This window comes from Orycteropus afer, unplaced genomic scaffold, assembly GCF_000298275.1.
Source record: "Orycteropus afer afer isolate SDZICR_OR568_19922 unplaced genomic scaffold, OryAfe1.0 scaffold00015, whole genome shotgun sequence".
Taxonomy (NCBI): domain Eukaryota; kingdom Metazoa; phylum Chordata; class Mammalia; order Tubulidentata; family Orycteropodidae; genus Orycteropus; species Orycteropus afer.
Window position 1 is genome coordinate 19,018,597 of NW_006921602.1, and position 20,916 is coordinate 19,039,512.

General features: G+C 40.3%; 1 protein-coding gene across 1 annotated transcript in view; it reads left to right on the forward strand.

Annotated features, from left to right (window-relative positions):
• MYO1E (myosin IE) overlaps positions 1-20,916 on the forward strand; it is a 158,906-nt gene that overhangs the window by 104,130 nt on the left and 33,860 nt on the right. The window contains exons 20-22 of the mRNA XM_042783283.1: positions 5,299-5,413; positions 5,623-5,792; positions 8,067-8,212. Coding sequence (XP_042639217.1) covers positions 5,299-5,413; positions 5,623-5,792; positions 8,067-8,212 — 431 coding nt within the window. The remainder of the gene's footprint in view (positions 1-5,298; positions 5,414-5,622; positions 5,793-8,066; positions 8,213-20,916) is intronic.

Consider the following 20,916-nt stretch of genomic DNA (forward strand, 5'->3'; position numbering starts at 1 on the left):
AATTTAGAGAAACTTCTTTCTCTTTTCTTGTAAGAGTGTGGTCATGGTAGTCCTAATGAATGTCCATAGGAAGTTCTCCATTTGAGCAGGAATCCAACACAGCCCCTCAGGTCTTCTGTCCAGTTAGCTGTGGGGCTACAGAATAAAGACATCAATTTTTTAAGTCAGAGAAATTGCTGAAACTAACCAATGTTCAACATCATTTCTCGAGATTCCTGTAACAATCACAAAACTCTACTTCAAGAGTCAGTGATTTACCATTCCTAGGTATATATCCTAGGAACTCCGGTGGCATAGTGCCTAAGGCATTTGACTGCTAACCAGAAGGCCGGCAGTTCAAACCCACCAGCCACTCCTCGGAAGGAAGGTTGGGCAATCTACTTCCACAGTGATACTGCCTCGGAAACCCAAGGGTGGTCGCTATGTTGTTGTTGTTTGTTGATGTTATGTGCTGTCGACTCAGACCCGACTCACAGTGACCCCTCCTTGGGTTTATGAGGCATTATCACTATGGAAGTAGATTGCCCCAACTTCCTTCCAAGAAGTGGCTAGTGGGTTTGAACCACGAGCCTTCTGGTTAGCAGTCAAGTGCTTTAAGCAGTATGCTACCAGAGCTCCTGGTCGTTTTGAGTCAGATCCAAATCCACGGCAGTGGGTTTGGTTTTTGGTTTTGGTATATATCCTAGACATATGCACACTTGTGTTCATTGCAGTATTATTCCCAATAGCAAAAAGATGGAAACAACATAAGTTCCCATCAAGCGAGGAATGGATAAACAAATTGTGGTAAATACATGCAATGTAATACCACGTAATGATAGAGAATAGTGATGAGTCTGTGAAACATCTCACAACATGGATGAGTCGGGAGGATATTATGCCATGTAAAATAAGTCAACAAATATTATATGAAAAAGTCAAAAATAGATTTATACATAGAAAGAAACATTTTTTGGTTACCAGAGATGAGAGTGGGAGGAAAAGAGAATCACTAACTGGATGGTAGACATGTGTTAATTCAGTTGAAGGAAAAGACAATACATGATATAGGTGAAGTCTGCATAATGTGACCAAAGCAAAGGAAGACACAGAAAGGTATACAAGAATAAAGTGTTTTTTATGGTAAATTGTATAACATATACCTGCAACAGTAATAACAAACAGTAACTTGTGAATGTATACAAAAGTAGATTTGTATGATAGATAGATACGAGAGATCATACAGGAGTACACCCACATGCATATATTGGTATGATTGTGGATATTTCTATATATGTATTTGTAAATACTGCAGTTATATCCATATATGTAATAAACCCACTGCCATGAAGTCAACTCCAACTCATAATGACCCTCATTGGGTTTCTAAGACTGTAAATCTTTACTGAAGTAGATTGCCTCATCTTCCTCCCATGGAGCAGCTGGTTGATTTGGACTGCTGACCAAAGACTCAAGGAAGCAGTTCATCCAAAGGACTAATGGCTCACATGAACCACAGCATCCTCTAACCAAGACCAGAAGAACTAGATGGGGCCCAGCTACAAATACTGACTGCTCTGACCAGGAACAAAATAGAAGGTCACAGTTAGGGAGACAAATGTAGAACAGAATTCAAATTCTTTAAAAAAAAAAAAAACAAAAACAAAACACCACATTTACTGGTCTGACAGGGACTGGAGGAACCCCCAAGACTATTGCCCTAAGATAAGTTTCTAACTTGGAACTGAAGCCACTCCTGGAGGCCACCTTTCAGCCAAATGATAGACTGGGCTATAAAATAAACACCAGGAAGAATGTGCTCTTTAGAACAATAGGAGACAAAAGGGCAACGTCTGCCCAAAAACAAAGATGAGAAAGTAGGGAGGTATAGGGGAACTGGACAAATGGAAACCAGGGTGGAAATGGGGAGAGTGCTAACGCATTACAGAAGATCCCAGCCAGTGTCATGGAACAGTTTGTGTATGCACTATGAAATAGAAAACTAATTTGCAATGTAAACTTTTACCTGAAGCATGATAAAATGTTTAAAAAAGAAAAAAAAAGTCAGTGGTGAACTTACAAAATTAGTTATTGGACCAAGGGGAACTTGCAGGATTAGTAATAATGGAAATGTGTGACTTTGGTCAAATCAGAATCTCAGAGTTAATTTTCTTCTCCTGTACAATAGTAGGGCCCACAGCTGCTGTTCTGCCCACTTCATAGGATCCGCCTGAGACTCTTAGAAAATAGTGGGTGTAATGGTCTTTATGAACCATCAAAATTATTAAATAAGTAAGTGGCACACATCAATAGAACTCATTTATAAAAAGTTTATGGTAGCATTTTCCACTTTGAGTTATTTGTAGCTTCACAGCAATTTCATTTCCAAATATAAGATGAAAATGTTGTGTCATACACCATTAAGCAACCCACAGAACAGTTCCTGTTCTTTCTAAAACGAGATGGAGTGCTTTATCAGTGTAATGCTGAACCACTATTGTTTTATATCTATTTTTGCTTTTCAATTTGCTGAATTTTCACATATAATTAAAACAGCCTCAATATTTTTTCTATACTTTATTTTCTCTGCTTCAGTTAAGCTTTGGAGTTTTACTTCCAAAAATAAGATTTATTTTTGGTCTTTCTTTGCCTTGATTTCCTCTTAATTGCTTTATGGCTGTCATTTGACTCTCTCTCCTCTATCTTTGTACACATGCACATGCACCATCACCACTCCTACCATCCCTCCACTCCCAACACACGGCTGGCATTGACATACAATTCCTTTTACAAAGGTTGTGGGTTTTTTAAAAAAAAAAAATCTGCCATGATTTTGCCTTAACTTTTATAGTAAAGGTGCTGACTGTACAAAATAATCTATTTGTTTTAAGAACCCCCATTGGACAAGGAGCTCTGGTAGCATACTGCCTAAGGCATTTGACTCCTAACCAGAAGGCTGGTGGTTCAAACCCACCAGCCACTTCTCTGAAGAAAGATTGGGCAATCTACTTCTACAGTGATACCACTTCAGAAACACAAGGAGGGGTCGCTATGAGTTGGATCTTACTTGATGGCAGTGAGTTTGGTTTTTTAGTTTATTGGACATCAAAGACCAAAGGATTTGTTTTGGGGTTTCTTTGCATGTCTTTTGCTATGTGTGGTTGTTCTTTTATTTTTTGGGTCTTTTTGTTCACTTTTGTTTTTCCCTTTCCATTTTTCTTAAGCCTTCCTGGATTTTCATGCCCAGGGCTTTTGGAAAGAAACTTTTAAAACCCAGCTTATCCTCAAATAGTCTATAGGAAGTTGAGAATTTGTTGCCTCTTCATCCTTTCTATGAGTCACAGCGTATTTTCTGTGACACTCCCAAAAATAGTTCTGGGAAAGAAGAAGGAAACAAGACTTACTCAGAAACCCAATATACATGATAAGAAACATCCAGGAGTCCTTTTACAATGGAGACCACAGGGCTCAGATTTTAAACATTCTGTCCAGTTGTTCAACCATGTATATTCTACTTGGAGTCAGAAATGTATTCTTTATTCCTACTGTACTCTGATACTGAAGTCTATGGAATTAAATGACCAGAAACCCAAACGGGGTTGCTGTGAGTCAGAATCGACTCGATGGCAGTGAATTTGGTTTGGTTTGATTTGGTTCCCTTGTTAGTTGGAGTTAGGGGATGTTGTTTCTGCACAACTGGGACTGGGAGAAGGAGAAGAAGTTGAGTAGCAGATGGGAGTAGGTGTGGGGTTCCCTAGTGTAGACATAATAAACAGACAATAAATCAGGCCAGCTGCCTTCAAACCAAACTCCTTTGTTTAGTGCCAGAACATTTTCACAGTAACTATCCAATCATCTTCACTTTAGGTTCCTACTGCTCCATTTTATTTATTTATTTATTTTCTTACAGAGTCATGTCTACCATTTTCTAGGTAAATGAGAAAGGCTTCCCACCATTTTAGGAGTGGATCAAATGCAGATTTACACAGAAAGATTTGTCTGTCAAAGTGAGGAAGAGCCTGAGAGATCTTGGTTCACATTCCTGCCCTATCCTATGTTAGTCCCTTGGCCTCAGTCCCAATTTTGTGATCTATATAATGGAAATAATCGAAGCATATCACTCATTGAGATAATCTTTAAACCTTGCACCAAAAATATACCCTGAAGTCTTCTTAAAACCAAAAACTTGTTTAGCTTAACCAGTAAAAACTATGTCTGCCTTGTCTATGTCTGCCTTGCCTATGTCTATGTAAATGTCTGCCTTAAGTATAGATCTTTTAGATATATCTCTATAGGATCAAATTGACAACAGAAACTTGAAAGACAAGAACCTTAGAGGGCAGTGAGTTTATGTTAATGAGGGAGAAGTGAGTCAGAAAAATGGTGAGAATGGTTGCACAACTCGAATGTAATCAGAGTCACTGAATTGTACATGTAGAAATTGTTGAATTGGTATATGTTTTGTTGTTTATATTCTCAACAACAAAATTAATTAAAAAAAAAGTTTATCATTCATATAGCTGTTGAGGGGTTGGATGAAATAATGAATATAAAGCTTCTGGAATTCCTGGTCCATAGTGGACACCTAATATGTTATAGCTATTTGCTATCATCATTTTTGTAGAGCCTGATTGATTGGGGTGCAGCAATCAGTATTAATTCTTAAAATGGTCTAAACCTCAAGACCTGCCAGAGTCTGATGTGGGCCCCTAAACAGTTTCAGCCCATCTAAGTGAAGCCAAGCCTTTCCTAGCCCATCTAAAGTCTAGCTCCAAGCTCTGTGGTTATTATCCTTGGCTACAGTGACTCCTTGGAGAATCCTTTGAGGGCGGAAGTATGTACTCTGATGGAACTAAAAGTAGGACACCCCTCTTCCCACAGCAGCACAAGCTCTGCTCCAGCAGTAGGTGGAAAATTCTTATTAAGAGACTGTGCAGCACAAACGAACAGCCTCTAGCAACTCATTTGATCTAGCCATCTAATATCCTCTTTGGTTCAAGGTGGGGAATAAGTAAGTAAATGTTAAATTGCTTATTTGCACAGAGACTAGAGCAAAGCAGGCTAGACACCATTATTAAGGTCCAGCTGAATACATTCAGATGAAGTTATTTCTCTTTGTGTTTTTCATTTAGAGAAAAAAAAGAATGTATAGATTAAAAAAATTGGAGCAATCATAAAGATATGCAGTAGTAATCGTTTTTTCATGAGCCTGCCAAGCTGCTTCCCATATATGTCTTTGGTTAAACTAATTGTCTCTAATTTCTTTCAATATGATGTTTGTTGTAAATTGGCTCTCATCTGTCTTCTCTACAATTGCAGTTATTTCTTCTAGAAGAGATGAGAGAGCGGAAGTATGATGGATATGCCCGAGTGATTCAGAAATCATGGCGGAAATTTGTGGCCAGGAAAAAATATGTCCAAATGAGAGAAGAAGGTACGTTTGTCATTTTGTTTCCTGCGTTTAACAAATCTCAAGAGCAAGTATGAGCTGAGATAAAGTTACAAGTTCATTTAATTTGTGTGTAATATTATGTGTTAAAACTCTTGCATTCAGAGTTTCTATGTGTATTTCTATACCAAGTATTTTCCTCCTTTTCTTGGGGACTGAGCCTTCTCCTTTTTCTACTCCTTTGGCAATTACAGCCTCAGACCTCTTGTTGAACAAGAAAGAGCGAAGGAGAAACAGTATTAATAGGAATTTCATCGGCGATTACATTGGAATGGAAGAACGCCCAGAACTCCAGCAGTTTGTAGGCAAAAGGGAGAAGATTGACTTTGCAGACACAGTCACCAAGTATGACAGGAGGTTCAAGGTATATGCAGACTGCCCACCTCTGAGAATCATCAACAGATTACTTATTTTTAAAATAATAACTTGTCACATTGCTTTTTTTGTTATCAAAGCAGAACATGTTCATTGTAGAAAATCTGAGAAAATACAGATAAGCCAAAAGAAAAATAGCCACTTAAACTGACAAACAACCACTGTTAACATTTTGTATGTATCCTTCAGACCACTTTTTTTTTAAAATGTTTTTAATTTTTATTGTGATTTGTGTGAAAATTTACAGAGCAAATTCATTTTCCATACAGCAGTTCATACACATTTTGTTTCATGACCTTGACTGCAATTCTCCACAATGTAACAGGTCTCTTCCTACTTCCACCCCATAGTTACTTCTTCCCTATGTTTTTCCCTCCCATACACTCCTGCCCCCCATGCTATCTCCCTCCCTTCTGTTCTCCCATGATTGGTCATTCCAAGGAGTATATCTACCTGATGTAAATGTTCACCCCATATGTCTGTCTGTTGTTTGGCTGGAAGCCACAGGAATGAGTTCAGTTCTAGACTTGAAGGGTAACTAGGGGCCACAGTCTCAGGACCCTATCAGACCACCAAACCTGTTTTTTTTTTTTTTTTTAGTTTTGTTCCACATTGTTCTCCCTCTCTATCCAGGATCTCCTACATAGATCCCCCTCTGAGTGGGTGACAGTGGTAGCTGGGCACCATCTAGTTCGTCTAGTCTCATAGTCATATAGGCTGTGGATCACATGGTATACCAGTCACTAGGACTAATTGTTTCCATGAATCTTTGGTTTTCTTCATTCTTCTTTGCTCTGGATGAGAAGAGACCCATCGTTGCATCTAGATGGCTGCTTGCAAGCTTTTAAGATCCCAGTCACTACTCACCAAAGTAGGAGGTAGAACAATGTTTTGTGCAGTATGTTATGCCAATTGAGCTTGATGTCCCCTGCGACTATGGTCCTGAGTCCACCAGTTCAACTAGTCGGTCCCTCTGGGTAGCTGGCTGTGACCAAGCAGTGACTGCAACCTTATCCCTTGTCAGCTCTACTATACACCTGGGAATTCTTACAGATCATCTGGGCATTCTTATAGCACATACAAATATGCATGTGGAAATATCAACTACCAACCCTATATGTGGTCATGGGCACATTCCCTCCTGACATACCTGATCATTCAGCCTATCCACCCATCTATCCACCCATTTCAGACCACTTTTAGTTTTACAAAACTAAAAACATTTAGTTTTACAAAATGGGATATTCATTTCATGCTCCTTTATACCCTAGTTTTCACTCTTAATATGCAGCTAGAGCTTTCCATATTAATAAATGTATCTAAATTATTTTGCATACTACATAGTATTCCATGCTTTCTTACTTTTTTAACCAATTTCTCATTAATCAGTTCTTAGTGCTTTTTTTTTTTTCCATTATCATCTGTAGTGAGTATCCTTTCATACACATCTTTGTGCATTTGTCTCCGAATGTTTTTAGAATAACCTGATAGGAGTGAATTGCTGGATGAAAAGATTCAGAATATCTTTAAATCATCAAGCATTACAGCAAAGTGTTCTCACCTATTTTCCCTGAGTGAATGACTGAGTAAGGCTTTATTAATTAGTCACTGCATGAATAGCTGATTTCTTATCTCCTCCCTTAGACTCTATTTTACTTGATGGATTGATGGTCCTAATAGTTAAATCTAAAGCCCTATAGCTCATGGACACATTAAAATAAATTAATGTAAATAATAGTAGGAATTTAACAAGGATGATGTTGTTTTGCTGAAACCTAATCATTCCTTGCAACCTGAATGTGATATAGGCTTTAAATGCAGATATGGGTGCTTAAATCAACTGTCCTCAATTATAAGGTAGTCTCCCAGGTATTTCAAAATATGTTTATGTTATATTTTTTAAGATTACCATTGAAATGAAAATTGTATCAATTGGTAGGGTAATCACATGTTTTGGTTTGCCTGGGATAATCCCATTTCCACCTGTTGTCCTGATGCATCAGGTAGAACCATATGATTTGCCAGTTTTATAAGTCAAGAGTCATATCAGCTGTTTCATGTGTGTCAATCAAATAATCATTAACACTACCCTTGTACTTTCAAAGGACAGGAGTTAGAAGACAAATTCAATTGTTGTCTCAATGATAGCAAAGATTTGCTGTCCAAGGCAACTTCCTTCTGACCTTTTGACAGATATCCACTGTATAGACAGTTGTCACTTTGGACATGTCTATGCACCTTCTTAAAATGCCTCTCATTACAGGGTGTAAAGCGAGACTTGCTTCTTACCCCAAAGTGCTTGTACTTAATTGGACGAGAAAAGGTTAAACAAGGCCCAGACAAAGGCCTTGTGAAAGAAGTGCTGAAGCGGAGGATCGAGATGGAGAGGATCTTGTCTGTATCCCTGAGGTGAGTAGCAAGGGCTTGGAGGCAGGAGTACCCCTTCTTTCCTCAACATTGCCATTGTCTTTCCACACAAAACCAGGACAAAGACCTGGTTGGACTCCTCAGTTAATAAAACTATGATGAAGAAAATAGAATGTTCCCTTCCTTCCCAAGAAGACTTGAACTTCATAAGTCTCAGGGAGTCGTCACATGACAGGAAAATGATAAAAGGAAATTGCCTTCTGGTCAGTTCCTCTAATCAAGGGATACTCAGATCATTTGATCCCATAAAATTCTAGAAATAATCCTAGTATATGAAATAAGTCAGAGTAGAATTGGTCTAACTAAAGTAGATCAAGGGTCCAGAGCACAGTCCCCCATCCCAACTCACTCAGTTTGATCACTTCACCAGTAAAATTCCATAAGCAGTTGTGCTCACTGGGGCTGTCCATTTCAGTTTCTGTGACCTCACATTGTCCTGGAAGGAAAGTTTCTTGGAGGCTCCTTAGGATTCTTTCTGCCTGTTCGTTTAAGGGAGGAAATGCAAATCGGTCTTCATAATAAGCCAAGTGCTTCATTCAGATCCAGGTTCACAGGCAATTGGAAGCCTTAGCTCCTTCTACAAGGCTTTAGGCAGGGGCCCTTGCTCTTCCTGTCAGCATCTGGCTTTCTTTTGGCAGAAGGATTCCTGTGCATAAGGAGATTTCCTTAGGTCCTCCCTTGCTAAGAACCTTCAGACTAAGTTGCCTCTGAGAGAACATGCCTCCCTGAGAGAACATGCCTCCCTATCCACAGAAGACTATGAAAAGGGGAAGAAAGGTCCCCTGGAGTCCAGTGAATTCTTTCCTGAGTTAAGCCCCTGGCTCCCTGTAAGGCTATCGTTGCCCTTGCTATGAGAAGCCTTGGGCTTCCGTCGCATTAAGAAGTAGTGGTGCTCTGAATGCTTCCTGGAATTGGGGCATCTCTCTAAACTCTTATTCTGCCCAGAACACAAAACTGCTATGCTTTGGAAAAAGCACAGGTTCTGTGTACAGGCATCGGACCTACCAGACTGGAAATACTGGCATCAGTATGATCTCTTGTGTGATAATCCAAAGCAGACTTCAAGTTGTGTCCATTTTTTCTTTGTCCTACTGTGGTTTCTGGTTGTATCTGTTCCTAATTTTACTAGATAAAGAGCAGGGTGGTACAATGAGGGTCCACGTTTAAAACACACTAGCTCAAGATGAAGTGGAATTTCTAAGTAGATGAATCCACCAGGATCCTTTTTCCAGGTAGGTCTTAGTGCCATTGATTTCAAGGAAAGGTTCTAGGTCCTTGCAAAAATGGCATGGGGGTAATGTTCTCTGACTTCCTCTAACTTTACAAGGGGGAGATAGAATCACCGTCAGAAGCATCAGTCCAAAGATGATTCCTATGAGGCGCAGGTCAGACATGCTGCTGCCTCTAAACTTCTTGCCAATTCTGACACCAACCATCTCTGATCCAACTGTCCCTCCCTTGGCACTCCTTACTTCTCTGCTGGGTTCGGTAATTTGTTGCAATGGCCACACAGAACTCATAGACAATACTCATGGTTATGGGTCTTATTAGAGAGGTAACAGGTTACAATTCAGGTTCAGAAACAGCTCTTCAGTCAGGAGTGCTGCTTCTCAGCCAAGCCACAGGCAACCTTTTCACTGGCCTCAGCCTCTGCCCTGCTCGAGCAGGTGTTAGAAAGCTCTTTTAGCTTTGCAAAATAGATGCCCAGAGAGGCGCCCCACTGTGCCAGCAAGGCTTCCTGCTCAAAGGCACTGAGCTTTCTCACTCCATGGGCTGGGAAGCCTGCTGTTCTGACTCATGCTGGTCTCGTAGTTCTGCTACCTCCATCTCTCTTCCATCTCAGCACAGGGGTGTGGGTTCTAAGAACATGCTCCACTCCCAGCTCTTCTCTCTTGATGGCAATGAGATACCCCTTTTCTGCCTCTGAAATGGTTCAGTTTCAACCTAATAGAATGGCAAAACTGACTGATCCCCATGTTAAGGTTCTATACAAATTATTTGCATGGTCCTATCCCCGCAAGGGTGTCATGTACTTTATTTATGTTATTAGCAAGCTATCCAATTCCCATGGTGGGTCACAAGCACCTCACATTTACATCTGGTGGGAGTCAAAAAGATCATAGCTAGAAGAGCCATATTAAGTACTTCACTACACCACAGTGCTATCTGCTTTTCACCAGGTCTTTCTGAGCATTGGGCCCACTGGCCCACGTCACAGACTGAGCAGGGCAGCCTGCTGGCCACAGTCTTCCTAGTATAGCTGGCACTAAGGGTCTATAGGCTTGCTGCTCCTGGTGTTCCAAAGAATCCTACAGGAAGCTTTTTTAATTTTCTTCTTCCCTTAATGGCAACCAGCTCTACCTGCGCTAAGCTGGGTTGGTTGAAATGTGCTGTGCACGCTTGACGGTAGCTGTGGCTACAAGCCAGGGAGTCATAGCTCCAGGGCACATGTGGTCATCATTCTGAGAGCGATTTTTGCCCCTGCTATTATTATTGCCTGGTCTGTCCTCTGTGCCCCAGACCCCTCTAGAAGTGCTGTTCTTATAGCACCAGCATAACGCTTGTGATGAACATAATACATGATATATCTATATTTGTACAAAACACTTTGATGCTTATGAGATTGTTGATCAACTCCTTAAGGTTTATCAAGACCTGGCTTGTTCACACTTACATTTCTTCCTTTTGTCTTTTTTTTTCTTCTCACAACTTCTGGGGTACACCAAACCCACCAAAAACCAAACTCACTGCCGTAGAGTCAAATCCGACTCATAGTGACTCCTCTTTCGGTTTCCAAGGAGCTATCTCTACAGAAGTAGATTGCCCAGTCTTCCTTCCAAGGAGTGGCTGGTGGGTTTGAACTTCTGGTTAGCAGTCAGATGCCACCATGCCACCAGAGCTCCCCTGAGGTACACAGTCTCCTGGTAAAACCAGCTTCTTCCTCTTCTTTCTCTTTAGTATTTGTGATCTGGATATTTGCTTCTTTGTGGCCGTTCCTTTTTAGAGGGTATGATAAAATGAGGTACTTAGCTTAAAATTTGTTCTGGCTTAAAAGAGAAAGGAAAAAAAAAAAGGCTGAATCATTTTAACTTGTGGTTTTTGCATGTTGCAGTTACTCGAGCCTCACACTTACCAAGACTAATGCTGTTCCACTCTGTCTTGTATCCATTGGATTAGGCCAGTAATCAGAAACCACATTAGGGAAAGAACCAGAGTGACAATGTTTGTGCAGAATCAAACGCAGAGTAGAAAATTGAGTGTGGTGCAAGACCAAGGAATGTGTATGTGTTTGGATGTTTTAAAAAAATGCTCCAGTCACGCTATAAAGAAAGATTTTAGTAGTTGTCTTATATTTCAGAAAAATATTATAACATCTCTATTTGTTTTGAAGAATTATTGAGACTTACTAGTTAACTGCTAACCAGAAGGCTGGTGGTTCAAACCCACCAGCCACTTCTTGGAAGGAAGGTTGGACAATCTATTTCCGTAGTGATACCACCTCGGAAACCCAAGGAAGGGTCACTATGAGTTGGATCCAACTCAACGGCAGTGAGTTTGATTTTTTTTTTTTTTTTGGTTATCAGTTTACTGTGAGCTGGAATTATGTCACCTAACGGCTTCTTGGAAGGAGCTTTGGTGGCACAGTGTTAAATTTAGCTGATAATCAGAAAGCTGGCAGTTTTAACCCACCAGCCACTCCGTGGGAGAAAGATGAGGCAGTCTGTTTCTGTAAAGATTTAATCCTTGGAAACCCTATGGGACAATTCTGTTCTGTCCTATAGGGTCACTATGAGTCCATGCAAAGGATTATTATTTGTGTGGTCCTACCCCCAGAAGGCAGAAAGAAGATGGGACAATCTACTTCCATAGTGATACTGCCTCAGAAACCCAAGGAGGGTCGCTATGAGTGGGGTCCAACTTGAGGGCACATAACAACAACAACAACGACCCCCATAAGGGTGTCGTGTACTTTATGTTGTTTGATGACAGTGGGTTTTTTTTTTTTAATGACTTCTCAGAGTCCCTGTGTGGTGCAATTAACACAAGGCTGCTGACTGAAAGGTTGGAGGTTTGAGTCCACTCAGGGGCACATTGGAAGAAATGCCTACCTATCTACTTCCAAAAGATTAGCCATTGAAACTCTATGGAGCGCGGTTCTACTCTGACACACCTGGGGTCTGCATGAGCTGGAATCAACTCAACACAACTGGTTTAGTTAATGGCTTCTTCTAGTTCAGACTGTCAAAGTATCTCACAAACTTGATCTTTCAGTCCCGTCTGTCACTCATAACTACTGGCAGAGCAAAAACCCATTATGAGATGATTTGGGAAATGTGAACATGCCTAAATACTTGATATTAAGGATGTATTCTTTATTCTTCAGGTATGATGAAACTGTTGTTATTTTCGTTTAAAAAGTCTCTATCTGTAAAAGATCCACACTGAGATATTTAAAGATAAAATAATATCTGTACTTTGCTTTAAAATAAGTAGTGTGGAAGCAGGGGAATAGAGGTAGAGATAAGTATGATTGTATACAGGTTGATAATCACTGAAACCTCCTGATATGTGGAGGTTAATTTTACTATTCTGTCTAATCTTTTTATATATTTGAAATTTTCCATAATAAAAAGTATTTCTAATCCTCCAGCAGATATTATATTTTCAAAAGTTTTTATCTTTTATAAGTATACTGAAATTGATCTAGCTAAATTATAGTTGAAATTTTTTTAAATTCTAATTTTTGAGAAAAAAAAATAGCATTACAGCAGATAGAATTAGGGCCAATGGCTCAGAGAGATATGAAGGCAGCAGTTGCTGAAGGAATTCTAGGAAAATTTGGACAGCAAAAATTATTTTTCTTTTCTTTTTTTTTTAATTAATTTTTATTTTGATTTGTGTGAAAGTTTACAGAGCAAATTCATTTTCTATACAGCAGTTTATATACATTCTGTCTCATGACATTGACTGCAATCTCCCAATGTAACAGCTCTCTTCCCACTTCCTCCCTGTAGTTACCTCATCTCTGTGTCCTTTCCTATGCATTCCTGCCTCCTGAGCTATCTCCCTGTACAAATACTGCCCTTCTGTTCTCCCATGTTTGATCACTCCAAGAAGTGTATCTATCTGATGTGAATATTCACCCTATATGCCTGTCTGTTGTTTGGCTGGAAGGTACGGGAGTGAGTTCAATTCCAGATCTGAAGGGTAACTAGGGGCCATAGGCTCAGGGGTCTCACCAGGCTCTTTCAGACCAGTAAACCTTGTCTTTTTTTTTTTTTTTTAAATGATTTTGAGTTTTGTTCCACATTGCTCTCCCGCTCTATCCAGGATCTTGAACAGGAAAAATTCTTATCTAAATGAAAGCTAGACCAGAACACTAATGCCTGTATCCTTCCTTCATTGGAGACTTGGTGAGAATCAGAGTTATCAGGAGCCTGCACATCAAGATATAGTTCAGACAACATCAGCTTAAGGTATCTGCTGATAGATGGCCATGACTCCATTTTTGAAGCATCCTTCAAGTGCTGCTTCTTGTCCATGTGCTGACCTGGCCCCACTCTTACTTGAAAAATTCCAGTTGCCAGGAGGGTGGCCACCAGGTGTAATAGCCCATTATTTGCTTTCCTATTGTAGATGATGAGATTGATGCCATGAACTCACATGTTCAGGGCTCTCTCTGATGAGACTTCTGATATTCCCTCTCATTTCAGTAGCTGACCACCAGAAGGCCTAAGGCATAACTAAGACCAAAAGCTACCTGACTGCCTGTCCCTAATACTTATATGTAATTGGAAAAGCAAGTTAAAAAAATATTAAAGGTACTTTGAGGAGCCTGGTGACACAATAGTTAAGTACTGGCTACTAATCAGAAGATGGGCAGTTTGAACCTACTAGCTGCTCTGTGGGAGAAAAGACTCAGTGATCTGCTCGTATAAAGATGGCAGCCTAGAAAACCATATGGGGCAGTTCTGTTCTGTCATGTAGGGCTGCATAAGTCAGAATCAACTCAATGACACAGAACAACAACAAAGGTGCTTTATACTGAGACCGCAGCTCCCTAGTCACAACATCTTTGTCTAGACTGTTTCATTGCCTAAACATATTAAACCATCTGGCAATAAGAACAGCCCACTTTGTCATTTTTGTCTGACCTGAAGCATTACTGGAATCTTGACCTGCTATGGCCTTTAGGCTTTGGGAACCTGGAAGTTGTTAGTGGTGTTGCACTGGACCCCTACTTGTGTCAGGTGTTATGTTGAACTTGGGAATTTGAAGTCAAATGAGGCAGTCATAGCCTTACAGAGCTCCCTCCCATTCTGGAAGAAGGAACAGACATCTGAGTAAACATGGGACATACAGGTGTTCAAAAAGTTCCATACAGGATACTCCTGGGACACCAAAGAGGGGAGTGGTCCCTTTCACCTGGGGATCGGGGAAAGCTTCTTCAAAGAGGACACATCAGCACTGAGTACTGACCCATGTATCCAGCATTCTAAGAGAAATTAAGAAGGATCTAAAGGTGCGACTGGGAGCTCTGGTAGCATAGTGGCTAAGGCACTTGACTGCTAACCAGAAGGCTGGCGGTTCAAACCCACCAGCCACTCCTCGGAAGGAAGATGGAGCAATCTACTTCCGTTGTGATACTGCCTTGGAAACCCAAGGAGCGGTCGCTATGAGTCGGGTCTGACTTGACAGCACATAACAACAACAACAAAGGTGCGACTAGTTTCTGAGTGACAGAGTTCTGGCTGAGGTTTATTTTGTTCTTTATTCTCTGTATTTTCCAGTTTACTACAAGGAGCATAGATTTCATAATTAGGAAAGACATTTTATAAAGGCTTAAAAAAAGGCAGGGCTATCTTTGGAAGTTGCTTTTTCAGCTTTTTTTTTGAAAAAAAAAAACAAACCTCATTTAGGACTTTGCTCAGTGTTTTGTAACATTTTTGTGAAGAAGATGCTGGTTAAGGGAGTAAAACAAGATTTTCTAGTGTTGTCAGCAGTATAGCCATAAACCACAAAGATGCGGAAGAAAAAGCAAGCACAGAGCCAAACCAGGGACTAGTAAAAGATCTCTCTACACAGTGTACAGTATCACACATCTGTAAGTAATTGCAGGTTGAGCATATGAATAAGACGAGTGAAGTCCAAAGATAAGTCTGATTTTTTTTTTTTTTTTAATAAATAAACATAAAATCTTTATTTTCAGGTCTAGGAGCATGGGCTGAGAAGAGGGGAATAAGCTGAGATTTTGTCCTGAGTAAAGATGGTTTTGCTAACTCTTAGGCCTGGGTCACTGAGGGGGAGGGGATTTTGATTTGATGGTTGAAGTCAAAGTGTCCAAACATACTTCTTCTCATTTCCAGACTCATGCTAAAAATTGACCTTGAACTTTTTGATCTGCATGTCTCTTTTCTTTATGGTCATGTAACTCATAATGAATCCAAGCACATTAAACCCCTCAAGGAGACTTGGGTTGAATTGATTTAGCCCTCTTGAGTAATCACCAACCTGCCTAACATGCAGCCAGGCATCCAGACATTAAGCAACTAAAACAGAATGGAGATTCAGGGATTCCTCACCCCACACATCAGAAAATGGTTCTTACTATTTTGCTCTTTCCCCTTGCTGCACTCCCAGCTGAACATGGCAGATTTTTTACACCTGTGCTAGGATGCTCACACTTTAGTTCATGATTCAGAGAGCTGTTTTGAACAGCTTTTACATAAGTGCTTTTTGGATTTTTGAATTCTACAATTAAAGTGATTAAGATGAATTCAAAGTTTTAATCTAACCAGACACAGGAAGATAATTGTAGTTTTGTGGCCATAACGTCTAAGGCACATTATTCTCAACCTTTTGCAAAAGATTCCTAGTTTTGGAAAAATCTGTGAACAAGACATGTAGAGTGGAGATATTGGGCTCTTTCCCAATACTTGTTCTCTCTATATTAGTGGCTGCTGCCCAACCAAAGACTACATTTCCCAGGCTTCCTTGAAGCTCTGTGTAATGATGTGACAATGTTCTGGCTGATGGGATATGAACAGAAGTCATTGAACAAATTACAGGTCATGCTTTTAAAAGAAAAGAATAGGTGCATTCTAGAACTGGCATGTTGACCCTGAATTGATTTTGCACATGCTAATGAGTGGCAGATAAAAATCCTATGTTGTTTAAACCACCGATAATCAAGAGTCTTCATCACAATGGCAAGACCTATATCCCAGGTGACAGTGGGCAAGAAGCATAGTTGAACCACAGGGATGTCTGAAAATAGACTTTTAAGGTAATAATGACCAAGTGGAGGTTATTAGATGCCACTGAGTCAATTCCAGCTCAGAAACCATACATCCAAATGCACCATACACTGCCTGGTTCTGTGCCGTCCTCACAGTCGTTGCCATGTCTGAGCCCATTGATGCAGCCGCTGTGTCAGTCCATCTCATGAGGGTCTTCCTTTTTTTGCTGACCCTGTGCTTTACTGTGCATGATGTCCTTCTCCAGGGACTGGTCCCTCCTGATAACATGTCCAAAGTAATGAGATGTAGTCTTGCCATCTTCACTTCTAAAGAGCATTCTGGCTGTACTTCTTCCATGAACAAATGGTAGTCCATGGTTCATTAAGTATTCTTTGCCAGCACCATGATACAAAGCCATCAATTATTCTTCCATCTTCCTTATTCACATGCGTATGAGGCAATTGAAAACACCATGGCTTGGGTCAGGCACACTTTAGTCCTCAAAGTGACATCTTTGCTTTTAACACTTTAAAAGAGGTCTTTTGCAGCAGATTAAGTATGGTGAAGGGATATGACCCCGATATACACCTTTCCTGATTTTAAATCATGCTGTATCCCCTTCTTCTGTTCAAATGACTGCCTCTTGGTCTGTGTACAGTTTCCTCATACATTCTATGAAGTGTTCTGAATTCCCATTCTTTACAATGTTACCCATAATTTGTTATGATCCACACAAATGACTTTGAATAGTCAATAAAACACAGATCAACATTTTTCTGGTATTCTCTGCTTTCAACCAATATCCATTTGTGATATCCTTCATTTCATGTCCTTTTCTCTCCTCTTCTGAATCTGTCTTGAATTTCTGGCAGTTCCCTGTTGATGTACTGTTGTAACCCTTTCTGAATTGTCTACAGCAGAATTTTACTTGCCTGTGATATTAATGATATTGTTTGGTTTTCTAAGGCCAGTTCTTTGTACATTTCATTATATTACTTTATCTTCTTGAGCCATCTTTTGAAATCTTGTGTTCAGCTGTTTTATTTCATCATTTCTTCCATTTGCTTTAGCTACTCTCCATTCAAGAACAAGTTTCAGAATCTCTTTTGACATCCATTATGGTCTTTTCTTTCTTTCTTGTCTTTTTAATGATCTTTTGCTTTCTTCATGGATGATGTCCTCCCTCAACTTGTCTGGTCTTAGGTTATTAGTATTCATTCAGTGCATCAAATCTATTCTTGAGATAGTCTCTAAATTCAGGTAAGATATACTTAAGGTCATACTCTGGCTCTTGTGGACTTGTTTTAATTTTCTTCAGCTTCAAGTTGAACTTGCTTATGAGCAGTTGATGACCGTTCCATAGTTGGTGTCCTGGTTTTGTAACTAATTGTATTGAGCTTCCCCATTGTCTCTTTCCACAGATGTAGTCTGTTTGATTTCTGTGTATTCCATCTGGCGAGGTCCAAATGTATAGACACCATTTCTGTTGTTGAAAAAAGGAATTTGCAATGAATAGGTTATTTGTCTTGCAAAATTCTATCATACAAGTTCCCACAATGTTTCTATTGCCAAGGCCATATTTTCCAACTGCTAGTGTTTCTCCTTTGTTTCTAATTTTTGAATTCCAGTCACCAGAAATTACCAATGCATCTTAATTGTATGTTTGATCAATTTCAGAATGCAGAAATTGGTCAAAATCTCAACTTTGTGGGTGGTGTGTAAATTTGAGTAATAGTCATATTAACTGGTTTTCCTTGTAGGCATGTGGTTATTACCTTGTTACTGACAGCACTGTACTTAGGGCTAGATCTTGAAATGTTCTTTTTGGCAATAATTGCAATGCCATTCATCTTCAATTTGTCATTCCCTGCATAGATGACTATATAATTGTCAGATTGAAAATAGCCACTACCAGTTCATTCCAGCTCACTAATGCCTAGGATATTGATCTTCAAGCTTTCAATTTCATTTATGATGACTTTCAATTTCCTAGATTCATATATCATACACTCCACATTCTGATTATTAATGGATGTTTACAGTTGTTTCTTCTCATTCTGAGACAGCAAATGATAGTCCTGAAAGCTTTACTCCACGCATGTCATGAAGGTTGACTCTACTTTGAGGAGGCAGCTTTGTCCCAGTCGTATTTTGAGTTCCTTCCAACCTGAGGGGCTCATCTTCCAGTGCTATATGAGACAGTGCTCTGCTGCTATTCCTAAGGTTTTCATTGACCAGTGTTTTTAGGAGTAAGTCACTAGGTTCTTCTTTCTAGTCTGTCTTAGTCTGAAAGCTCTGCTGAAACCTGGCCACTATGGATGACTACTCAAATAATTTCTTTTAGAAGGATCAGCACAAGGCTGGTCCCTATGAGATGGAGGTTAAAGATGTTCCAAATGTCCAACTTTTCCAAACTGCTGTACCACTCCATCATCTCTAACATCAACTACTCCTCCTCCCCTCAGTACTCTCCCTCCTGTCTTAGGGTTCCGTATTTCACTGTAATGTCTCACAGAACTCACAGAGTACCAAGGGAATGGCTCACACAGTTGTAGAGGCTGGCAAGTCCCAAATCTATGGATCAGGCATTGGTCTGGAGGATTCTCCTCACTCAAACGTGGTTGCAGGGGCTGACAGTCACAAATTGTCAGGTCAGACAACTGACTGCTGTCTCAAGTCCCAAGAACTGGGGGTGAGATGATGATGAAGTAGGTGCAGGATCCAGACCAAGAGCATTAACTTTGACAGAGCATTCACCCTCAAGGAAATTAAGAGTAGTGTCTTGAGTCACAACACCCTCTAGTAATCCCACCCTAATCCTGCCTCACTAATATAATAGATAACTCACCCAAAATAGGACCATAATCACAGGCACGGATGCTAAGATTTACAATATATCACAAAATGGATGACTGTGACTAGAAGGGCCATATTAAGTAATTCACTGCACTGCAGTGCCCCTGCTGGTATTTGGAATACCACTGGCATAGCTTCCAGCATCACAAACGAAAAACCAAACTCACTGCCGTCAAGTCAGATCTGACTCACAGCAATCCCTCCTTGGGTTTCCAAGGTGGTAGGTATCTCTATGGAAGTAGATTTCCCAGTCTTCCCTCCGAGGGGTGGCTGGTGGATTTGAACCACCAGCCTTCTGGTTAGCAGTCAAATGCCTTAGGTACTACGCCACATCACGGCAACACGAAAGCCACCACAGAATGACATACTGACAAATGAGTGGTGGAATGACCAAGTGCTCCACCCAAATAGCCATTAAACCAAAAAACAAACAAACAAACAAACAAAAACCCACTGCCATTAAGGAGTTCTCTGTTGGTGTAGTGCCTAAGACATTTGACTGCTAACCAGAAGGTTGGTGGTTCAAACCCACCAGCCACTTCATGGAAGGAAAACTGGGCAGTCTACTTCCATAAGGATTTACCATCTCAGAAACCCAATGGGGGTTGCCATGAGTCGGAATCGACTCGATGGTAGTGAGTTTAGTTTTTTTTGGTTTGCCATCGAGTCAATTCCGACTCATGGCAACCCCCATTGGGTTTTCAAGATGGTAAATCTTTAAGGAAAGATATTGCCCTTTCTTCTGTGGAGCAGCTGGTGAGTTTGAGCCACTAACCTTCTGGTTAGTAGTCATATTCTTCTTCCAAAAATAGCAATAAAGCATTCTGATTACACACCCGAGGAGAACTCTGACATAAGAATATTCTTGAGTAAACAGGCTGGGAAAGGGACAAAGTCTACTCCTCTGTCAGTAGTATCTTACCTCTAATTTGTTCCAGTTATTCACTGGGATTTGTGCATGCTTCCATTTTGTGCTTTCACATTGCAGTTGTGCTGTGGTTGTACATTGGACCTTTCTTCTGTGAATTAATGAAGACAGAGATGCTGAGGTGTCAGGGAGAGACACTACAGCTACAGCTACTTGCTTGATCAGTGCATGTCGTTAGCTCTTTGTCTCAGCCCAGATGAGGCCCTAGGGAGATGGCAGAGAGAGGCGATCCTGACAAGCCACCTCAGGGAGACCTCTTGCCCTGACCTTGTCATATTCATGGGACTGAAGAGAGACCATTGATGTTATAGTTTAAATGTATCAAATTATACACAGAAGGAGAATCCCTGGTACCAAAGATTCTCTCTGAACCCCGGTCTTCCATATGACCCACTTGCATCTCCATTCTGGTTTTGTCACACCCACAGTAATTCTACTGGCCCAGTGGTCACAAGGAGCCCCAGGAGGAGACACAGCTCCTGAGTGATGCAGCTCCGCTCTACTTACAATAAGAACCACCTCTTAGGCCTTTCCTGCACTTTGAGAGATTAAATTGTTGCCCTGGTCAGTTCATTGAAGCAGGTTCATGGATTTATTATTTTATTATTATTATTATTTTTTTTTTTTTTAATTTATGGTGATTTGGGTGAAGATTTACAGAG